The sequence below is a fragment of the Leptidea sinapis genome, chromosome 9 (genome assembly GCF_905404315.1).
Source record: "Leptidea sinapis chromosome 9, ilLepSina1.1, whole genome shotgun sequence".
Lineage (NCBI taxonomy): Eukaryota > Metazoa > Arthropoda > Insecta > Lepidoptera > Pieridae > Leptidea > Leptidea sinapis.
In genome coordinates, this window is record NC_066273.1 from 3157496 (window position 1) to 3168270 (window position 10775).

At 36.9% G+C, this 10775-nt stretch overlaps 1 protein-coding gene across 1 annotated transcript; it reads left to right on the plus strand.

The window, feature by feature from the left end:
* Nucleotides 1-3225: 3225 nt before the first annotated feature.
* Nucleotides 3226-8704, plus strand: LOC126965928 (sperm flagellar protein 2-like). Its single transcript, XM_050809723.1, has 2 exons — nucleotides 3226-6530; nucleotides 6639-8704. Exons 1-2 carry the CDS (start codon nucleotides 3226-3228, stop codon nucleotides 8659-8661), a joined length of 5328 nt encoding a protein of 1775 aa, XP_050665680.1. The 3' UTR covers nucleotides 8662-8704.
* Nucleotides 8705-10775: the final 2071 nt, after the last annotated feature.

The window sequence follows — 10775 nt, forward strand, 5'->3', positions numbered from 1 at the left end:
AGCGTCTTTCTTATTTCGTGTAGTATTATTTTTATAAAGTTTAAGGTAGGTCCTACGCAACCCGGCATTTTAGTTTCAATTATCAACAAAGTTTAACAGAACATGTGGCACGTCAACGTCACACATTGTTTGAGACTGACTCAAGTACGCCCACTTTGGCGTAATGTTAGTTGCCACACTTTGCAACTACGCCTGCGATATCTAGTTGGAGCGCAGCGGAGACCAATCCTTAATCTAAGGCACGGTATTGCTTGTGGTGGCGTCGCGACGCGTCGTGTGCCGATATCGTCTCCTTCCCTCAAATATGTGCGAAGGGAACGATGGCTGGTCCATGCGTTAACTCATATACTGGTGCTTGTGGTGCCAAGTTGACTTTAATAGTTAATAAATCATTTTATTTGTTGAATAAAATAACTAATTCTGGCAGTCAATGAATTCAAGCTGTAAAGGTGAATGTATTCAATAAACGATAATTTATAAATATAATTATATTATTATACATTAAATTCTTCATTACTTTTTATGAAATAATTTATATTATATAAACACGATTCATATATTGAATGCAGCAGTACCTTACAAACTAATTTGTTATGTATATTACAGTCATTGTAATATACTCGATTTGATTCAAAAGAGTGGCTGTGGAGTTTCTTGTATGTTCTTCTCAAGAGCTCAAATTTTTACGAACATATTATAATAAATTCAGTAATTTAAAACAAAAATTTGTAGTGACGATTCAAAAGCGCTTAGTGTAAGACTAATTGAATAAAGTTTATTTGAATTTGACTTTGGCAATTTCATACCAACCGTCCCTGCCGCCGCTGCACATAAGTCATAACACCCTGGCCCTTACGGCAAAACAGAAAGCCTATCTTCTGTGCGCTCCTTTTGCCTCCATCTTGACTCTTGACGACAACGGAAAAACACCGCCGACCATCAACCACTACGGTGTCAGAGCTCTATGCCTGAAGTACAGTTCCGACAGAAAACTGTTTGGGGAGCTCTATTTTCGTTGGACGTTAGGAGGTCGAGTGGGCCGGATGGCATTTCTCCAACTGTGCTTAGAACGAGCGCCCCTGAGTTGATGCCTGAGGTGACGCGTTTATTCCGGTACTCTTACTCGAAAGGCGTAGTCCCTGACTTATGGAATCATCCGCGGTCATCTGCAGGGCAAAGCCAAATTGGCTTCGAAGAAACTGGGCGTCATAAATTGAGTACGGCAATACTTCAAGCCGGCCCACATTCTGGCGTCATCTCTGGTCTGGCGCGCCCTAGTATCAGCTCGATCCATTTGACCGCGTGCAAAGCAGAGCAGCTCGAATTGTCGGGGACCCAGTGCTCTATGAACGGCTGGATCACTTGGCGTTGCGACGTCGGTCGCTTCATTGTGTGTCTTCTACATCATTTATCACGGGGAGTGTTCCGAAGAGCTGTTTCACCTGATTTCTGCCGCTAAATTTCACCTTCACATGACACGCCATAAATTAGGATATCATCCCCGGAATGAGCTTCAAGGCCAGCAACGCTCCTGTTATTCCTCCGGTTTTGCAAGAGAATGATGGCGACGGTGATCACTTGACCCGTACGCTCGCTTGTCCCCATTTTCCATTAAAATAAAAAAAAATCTTACATATAAAAAAAAAAAACGGACTCTACATACTAATAATTAGTTCTACGGATCCTTTTTCGAATTTACAGACTGCCATCTGTCACGTACTTCGCAAACTACATTAACTAATAGTTTATTTCTTAGTAAGACTTAGATCTTAGACTAAGATTATTTATACATCTGTGAAATATACAGCTGTGAAAACGTCGAAAAAAAGAGGTTTTAGAACTAACCTCTATTTAGAGAAATTCACGCACACGAACACGAAGTGTCATACAAACCGCGAGTGTAAGACGTAACTTGTCAAGCATAGTAAAGTGTTATTCCTGGCCTTTTTTCATCGGTTTCTTAACAACTAGAGACTCTATCTACCTAGACGTATTAATTACCCAAGGTTTACTACTATCTGGAGCGCTCGCTGCAAGTTGGTTCACTAACCAACTAAATTAACTGCTCCCAGTCGCGAAGTATTTGATTGATTGATTTATTTTTATTCAACAAAATGCAGGTACAATCGGTCGAAATAATGTTTGACGAGTCTTTTACATTTTGCTAGTGTAACTAGTGTTTGAATATTACATTACATTAACATTAATAATCAAGTTATACCAATAGTTATACATAGACTTTAAGGCGAGGTTTTCCCAACACTCAGGCTCAAAATTGCTTGATCCTATATCTATAAGATTCGATTGGTACGCATAGACACGGGCATGGCAAACAAAGTATGCGTAAGCGGTCCACCGTTAAGTGATATTAATTGTCAATATGCGCGTAAGTTTATGGTTTAATGATGATTCGCTTTCCTTTTCTGTCTTGCTGTATCTCCGTTACACGTCATGTTCTTCCCTTTCGCACTCTTTGTTTGTGCGTTAATTACGCAGGTCAATTGTAAATCTATTAAAAAAAAATATATATATATATCTCTTGGCGTTGCGTAGAGACGTCGCTTCATTGTGTGTCTTCTACCGCATTTATCACGGGGAGTGTTCCGAAGAGCTGTTTAACCTGATTCCTGCCGCCGAATTCCACTTTCGCACGACACGCCACAAGTTAGGATATCATCCCCACCATCTGGATGTGTGGCGGTCCTCCACAGTGCGGTTTTCAAGGAGCTTTCTCCCTCGTACTACAAAGCTGTGGAATGAGCTTCCTTGTGCGGTGTTTCCGGGACGATACGACATGGGTACCTTCAAAAAAGCGCGTACACCTTCCTTAAAGGCCGGCAACGCTCTTGTGATTCCTCTGGTGTTGCAAGAGAATGTGGGTGGCGGAGATCACTTAACACCAGGTGACCCGTACGCTCGTTTGTCCTCCTATTCCATAAATATATATATTATTTTATGTAAATATGGCTTGATGTAATCTCGTTCTCAAACACAGGGTCTGGAATATTTAATTGAAAAAACAATTAGGTATGTCAAATAAATTTTGTAAGTAGTTTGTATATTCAATCTGAACGTAGTGTTTAATATCTCTTTGCAGGTTTTAACTGTGTTGTATATGTGTGATGAGTGATGACATAATATTGCGGACGCATCGATACGTCAGTATTAGATTTTATACAAAAATATTTTTCAACAATTCATTACCTAGTTTAAAGGTTGAATAATATGGCAGAAGTATTAAAGGAATGGCTTTCACAACGATTACAAAGACCTATCAATTGGGAAGCTGAGGAATTTGGTAACAAAATGAAAAACGGCTACATTATCTCTTGTGTACTACGTAGCTACCACATCATAGATGATGATAAACATTATTTTATTAGAGATGGTGACAATGTTGAAGAAATTAAGAACAATTGGAAACTCTTAAAGGATTGGCTGAAGACGATCGATATTACTCCTTCCGATGCTGATATTAAAAGTATGATAGAAGGTAGAGGCTCTACGCTATTACGTTTGTTTTATCAATTATTTCTCCACCTAGATAAAAAGGATCGGACAAACTTTGTCAAAAGAGAAAGAAAAATGGCATCGAATCTCGTTGAGAAAATTGATCATCGATTTACTATCAGTAGTGTATTCGAAGAACCAGAACCTTTTGTAGACGATTTGTCTCGACCATTATTAAACGAAAAAAAGTTAATAGAGTGGCAAAAAATAAAATCCCAGCAAGTTAAAGATACGTATGATTTTATCAGGCATAAATATTCTAAGATGTTAAATGAAATTAAAAAGAAGTCCATACCCGTACAACAATCCGGTGAGAGACCAAAACGTATTTCAGATAAGGACAAAAAGGATATGACAAAATTTGGTCTTAAGAATCCGTGTAAGTTTGAAAATATGACGTACGAAAAATTGATTGATTTAGAACAAAAAGCTAATGAGCGAAAGAAAACTTTTATTGATTCGGAATGGGCACAAAAATATATGGAAAATATGCACACTAAAATAAATAAAAACTCTGATTCGGAAGAATTTCATAAGCAAATCAGAAACGTTATAAGTGGTACCTTATGGGATATGACGGTAGCAGAAGAAGAGTCAAATCATGACACGGAGCTTGCAAAAAAAGTAATGAAATTGTCCCAATTTGAAAAACAAATGGTCACACAAATAATGGAAACAAGACAACAAGCTCGTAATTTGGTCAAGAACAGAATAACAGGTGAAGCGGAGTTTACTGATCAAAGAACTAACCAATTCAATCAGTATTTTGATAACCTTAAGGAAGAAATTGCACTAGGTCATCAAGAAATTGATTTCGAGGAACAAAGACAGAAAATGCTTCATAAAAGGTTATATGCAGAGAAAATGAAAAGAAAGCGTCAGCATTATTATGAGATTTGTTATGATACAGTCCTAGCTATAGTGGACTATGCCACAAAATTTGCTTATTTTAAACTGTTACTTGAAAACGACATTCCCGATCATTTTATACATGAATGGAAAAATTTATTTTTCAAAAAACAGCCTATATTTGACATTTTTGAGCCCACAGAAAATATTTTAAAGGATAATTTATATGAGGAGACAAATACTGAAGAGGAAATAATAAGACTTGAACTTGTTCGACAGCAAGCTATGAACGATTCTGAATTTATAGAATATCATAACTATATGTATCCGTGGATACTTAGCACTTTGATTCCTAATTACGATCCAGATTCTGAAGAGAGGAAATTTGAAAATTTAGGATCAAGAATACTTGGACATGTGGTATATACTCTACTTGAAATTAAATATCCATACCCTCCACAACGTCCTCCGGCTGAGTTACCCAATTTCGTATCCAAAGCTCTAGTCCGAGGTGTTCCAGATAAGTCTATAACGGTAGCAATGCAAATTTTATTGAAAGCACGGAAAATTCATGTTGTACGAATAGAGGCTGCTGTTAATTTCAGTTTACGCAAGTTTAAAGTAGAAATGATAGGTTGCACTGACATAGAACTATCTTTTGATAAATTTTTAATGGCAGCGCAGGAAGAAGAAGACAAAGAGTTAATTAAGTTATTAAAAGCTGAAGATGAAATTATAAGTAAGAGTAGTGAAGCAATTATGGCGGCTATAACAGGGCCTCAACCCCCAAATGTAAAACAAACTCAAACACCAAAAACTATTCCTGAAGAAGAAATTGTTTTATCACATGCTGCAGATCTCGGCAGATATGCATACAATTCTTTAGAAGCAGGAGATTCGTTAACTGATTATCTGATTGCAGCTATGATTGTGGAATATCTCAAGGACCAACATGACATTAATGGATTTGTAATAATAAACTATCCGAATTCTTATCACGAAGCACAAATATTAGAGGAAACATTTTCAGGTAGATATCCGCCGGATGAAAAAGAATTAGATGATAGTGACGATGTTTATCTAGAAGAAAGCATAGTTAAACATCGAAAAGTAGAAAATGACCCTTTTAAAGAATTAAGAGTTTCGAAATTGGTTAATGACCCACATAAGAAAATAAGGGATCAACCATTTGAATGTTATTTTACATGTTATTTAAATTTAAAGGAGAGTGAAGATATTCTTAGAGAGTTTGTAATATGGGAGCTAAATGAAGAAAATTCTGACTTCATTGATAGATTTTATGCTGCACTAGGAATCAATTATAGTATGTACTATGAAGTTATCGAAAAGGAACAATTAGGTTTGATTTGTAAGTACATAATAGGAGATCATTCAATGCCGATGAAGTCTTACGAAAATCTTTTTGGAGAGAATGTCATGAGTACTTTAGATTTTCCATCATCAGATGTTAGGAAAATGAGGTCAAAACTAGTTAAATCAGAAATAATGAATGGTAAGTCTAAAGAAAAAATTCCTCGTGGATCGAAAAGTCGTTTATCCGTTACCACTGAGCTCAAACTAGTGAAATCCACTGATTCAAAGTCAGAAAATACAGCAGATGAAGAGCCATCAATAAAAATGATTAATGAAGAATTTGAGAATAAATCTTCAAAGACATCACTCAGCGTAGATGAGATTAAACTTCTAGCAGGTGAGGAGAATTGGAATTACGGTGTGATACCGATAGCTGAAATTATTGGAACTGCATTAGCCACATGCTGGGAAGAGATAGAGAAAATATATATCAATGACCTACAACAATTGTTTTATGCAAAACGCTTGCAGATGAATTTGGTTGTACCCTATACACGATTTATTAAGGATAAAATGACACAAATTATAACACTTCCATCAGAAAAACAAGATATGGTATATCAATTTCAGAAGGATTATAACGACTTTGAAAATGATTGGCGTGATGTCAATCTAACAAAAAATGAATGGCATTGCCGAATTAAAGAATTACAAGACAAATTATATAAAATTTGCGATGAAAGAAAAATATACGCAGAAAAACAAAGACAATCTCTTATTTGTGAAAATTGGGCTGTGGAAGAATTAACTACATTAGCGAATACCTACATTTCATGTATGCAAACGGAAGTTAATCAGTGAGTGCATAATTTATTAGAATCCTATCTCATTTTATCATTATTCTTAACAATTATTTAAGATTGAGTTGATAAGATTAAAATAATAATATGAGTTAATGTTTTCAGTTCTTTTCTCATCTTTCAAGTCTTTCACGATTTTTATTTCGCAATGATAAAACGCTTGCCCCCAAACGACCGCTTGTCATCAAAGGAACTTTCTAAAATATTCAGAGACTCTGATGAAACTTCTGGAAGTAAGAAGGGAGGTGAAGATAAATTGTACAGACATTTAAAGAATGCATTTCAGGAGTTACAATTAAAAAATATAGAAATTGATTACAGTAATAACCCCTTTAATATGGTGTTGGAAAACAATGCAAAGTTTGCTCTTAAGGTGATCAAAGATACAAATGATTCGTATCGTTCTCTAATTGCTCGAGAATATAGTGAGGTTTCAAGGAATGTAACAGCTCCAAAGAAAAGAGACGAAATTTCATCGAACGAATCGGTTAATGAAGAGGAAATATTTAAGCAAAATGCTCTGAAATGCATTGAAGAATGGTCAATGGCTATTAATGGAGAAATGTTCCGGCTGAATAGACGTATTTTAGCACTACAATATAAATGTTTCCAAGATATGAAATTATTCAATGATTGCATTTACAAGGCATTTATGGACATTCAAAATGAAATTAATAATTATTACGCCAATGAAATAAAGTCTGTTGATCGTCTTTGTAAATACATGCAGATGGCCGTCGAAGGAGGTAAAAGAATTCCAGAAAGTCTTATATTAGAACATGACACATTTGTTATAGACCCTAACTTACTACAATTTGAGCCTGAAAGTGTTGGAGATAACATTAAAAATGATGTAATAAGTGAAACAGAGTTTAAAATAGGGCAGTTGGGTAGATTAAGATCGCAACTTAAAATAGTAGCACCCGTAGGTATTGCCCTACAACAGGCGTTTGTATATGTATTACAAGATTTTATAATATTTGGAAAGGAATCGTGCGATGGACCATTGTTTCCTCAAGCTTGGAAACAAATTGACCCTGAACAGGTTTTAAAACTTACATATTTGTTATTTGGGGAGACAGCATATGTGGACTGGAGAGATTTCCTAATTTATTGCCTAAATGTTAGGTTTCCTTCAGTGGATGAACTATTACGTTTGCGTAAGCGTTTCCGGTGCTACGACCTTGAATCTACAGAACTAATATCTAGGAATGACTTTTTGGCTGAAACACTTTGGTTTGAAAAAGAACTGGATTGCATCGACAATTTAGGCTTGCGAATCAATCTCATAAAACATTTTTTGTTTGAACTCTTTGAAACCGCTGAAGACGTAATGAACTATTCTGCATTCTTACTAGCATTCTGTAAGAGTAATAATCCTATTGAAGGATTTGCAAAGGCTCTAAGTATGGCAGTTGGTAAAAAAGTTTGTTTCTGCTGGGAGGAATGCAAAGATGTTATTTGTGAACTTATAAAAGTTAAAATGTACAAAGACGAATGCTTAGCACGCGCATTAGAATCTACGAATCAATTTATTGAAACAGTGCTAACGAATGTTATCAACACATGCGAAGGCACTACTTTGATTGAGTTAGAATATACAGAGCCTTTGCCAGATACGGAAAAGAAAGGAAAAAAGGGTAAAAAAGCGAAGAAACTCGATAGCCCCCAAAGTGCTCGAATACCAAAATCACAGAAGAGCCTTGTTAGTCGTAGTAAAATGGCGCAATCAGTGACAGATGTAAAGACGACATTTATTTGCCCACCTTGTGAGGCAGAAGTGGAAACGGTTGAGGAAAAACCACCAGAAAAGGAAGAGGTACAGGAGGAAAAGAGAGAGGTACCACGGCCAGATCCCAATTTGGTATATGCTGTTAGTCAACAAACTATTTGGAATATACTCAGAGTTTGTCTGCCTTGGCATTTTGAACTGCTACCTGAAGAGAGAGTTACACAGTATGTTAGAGAATTACGTGAAATATTGTTAAAGCTTGAAGTTGACACTGATAATAAAGATATTTACGTAGCCAAACTCGTCACTGAGCCCGCAATTTGCAAAATATTACATAAAACTAAGAAATTTTACGCCATCAATATAAATGAAGAGATTCAGAAGGTGTTTCTGTAAGTATTGCTTAGTAAACGTTATGTCCAAATTTTTCAATATTGATTATTGCATGTAATTAATAATAGAAGATATTATTGATGATTATGAAATAAAACCAGATTTTTCAATATTTTTCATTTTATTTCTACGTTTGGATGGATATGTACCAAAACATAGGTAAACAGTTTATTTACTCTCATTTTGACTAAATTGTATCGTAATGTATTCAAGCTTTCCCTACCGAATGTTCGTTTAGAGCTTTAGACGTACTTAGTGTATTCCATCTGAAATAACATGAACAAACGACAACATATGTCTAAATAAGAGTTACAAGAATATTTACTTACCATTAAGGAACCTGAAGGTCGTTTGTCCAGTTTTAGGAATAAAACTTCTTTATTAATTTGTTTCACACAACTTTGACGGTAAATGTTTTTATAACTGAGCCAACCGTTCGAGTGACGTATCATCATAAAATGTTTTATGCTTTGTTCAACTAGATTAAGCCACAACCTGAGAGTTGAACAAAGAATACAAGATCTTATAACGATACGTCACTCGAATGGTTGGCTAAGTTGGAAAGAGCGCTTGCAGGAAACGCGGGAGGTCGCGGGTTCGAGTCCCACATCGTTTATAAAATTTTGTTTTCATATTTATTTGTGTAATTAAACCCAGAAGTGTGGGTTATCACTTTAAAATCATAACAAATTATTTTTCTAAACTCCAATTTCAAATTTAAATATCCGTTATCTAGAGAAACGCATGAACCTCACTAGATGGTAGATAGGTACTAAATTTTGAAAAATAATTTTTTTTTGAACGATGTGGGACTCGAACCCACGGCCTCTGGCGTTCCGTGCCAGTGCTCTAACCAACTGAGCTAACCGATCGAGTGACGTATCGTCATAAAATCTTGTATGCTTAGTTCAACTCTCAGGTTGTGGCTTCATCTACAGGATCTACTTTACAGTTGATAACCTGCTCAACCCCAATATTTGCATATTAGAATCACTTTAAAAACTTAACAAATTGTTTAGGTACTAAATTATTTATATTTAATATCACCTTCAAATATGAGCAATAATTCGGTGCCCTAGATCGATTAGATGCCCGAGGTCGTGGATTCGAGTCGTGCATCGTTCATAAAATTTTGTTTTCAAATTTTATTTCTACAGAAATATACTCGAATACCGACAAACACCCAATGGGGATATAAATGCCTCCGAGAGTTTTCAATCGCCTGAGCTACTCAGAGCATGGAATCGTCAAGGTAAACTAATAGTCCAGTCATTATAGTAAGTTCACCTCGAAATTCGAGATACCCAGCTGTAAGTCTGTAAATACTTGTATATTGACACCCTAAAAGTTGTCTCAAAACCTACATATGGTAGGGTGTATTGGTATTGGTTGGTATTGGTAAAGGGCTCCTGTTTCCGCAATTAGACCGCTTAATTGGGTCCATTTTGCGTGCAGTGTTGGCCAGTCATTCCAACCAGCCCAGCTCCTTCCAGAAGTTCAGAACACTCCTGGGGTGTTCGCAGACTTCCTGGAGCGACCTTGTATTTACTAAGGTTTATGCCCGTTGGTTGGCCACCCCAGCACATTCCAGGATTACGTGAGTGACCGTTTCATCTTCGGTTAGACAGCCCCTGCACTTAGGACTGTCCGTAACGCCGATTGTAAATAGGTGTTTGTTCAGTGATGTGTGACCCGTTAGGGTGCCGACCATAATTCGGATGTCATGTCTGTTTAGGCTAAGAAGTCGACGTGTCAGTTTGGGCGATAGTGCAGGAATCGCCTCTTTCGACTGTCTGCAGCCTGAGACATTTGTCCATCGGGTTCCATGTAGGCTGTTGGTGAGAGAGCGTATCCATGACCGCATTTGGCTGAAGGGTAGCGGCAGGACTGGCCCTGGGGCAGCCACTTACGTTGCCGACCCCCGCCTTGCAAGTTCATCCGCTGCATCGTTCCCCAACGAACTGCTGTGTCCTTTGATCCATTGCAGAGTTACCCAGTTGTTAGAGGCAGCTCGTTCTAAGGATCGGTGACACTCGTATATCAGCGCTGAGTTATAGGTGTTGCTCCCCAGCGCAGTCAGTACTGCCATACTGTCGGATAGAATACGGATATAATAT

Excerpts from the sequence above, each read along its gene's own strand:
- LOC126965928 (XM_050809723.1), top strand. The coding sequence starts at position 3,226 with ATGGCAGAAGTATTAAAGGAATGGCTTTCACAACGATTACAAAGACCT. Across the intron at positions 6,531-6,638 it reads ATGCAAACGGAAGTTAATCA|TTCTTTTCTCATCTTTCAAG; the intron begins GTGAGTGCATAA and ends TAATGTTTTCAG.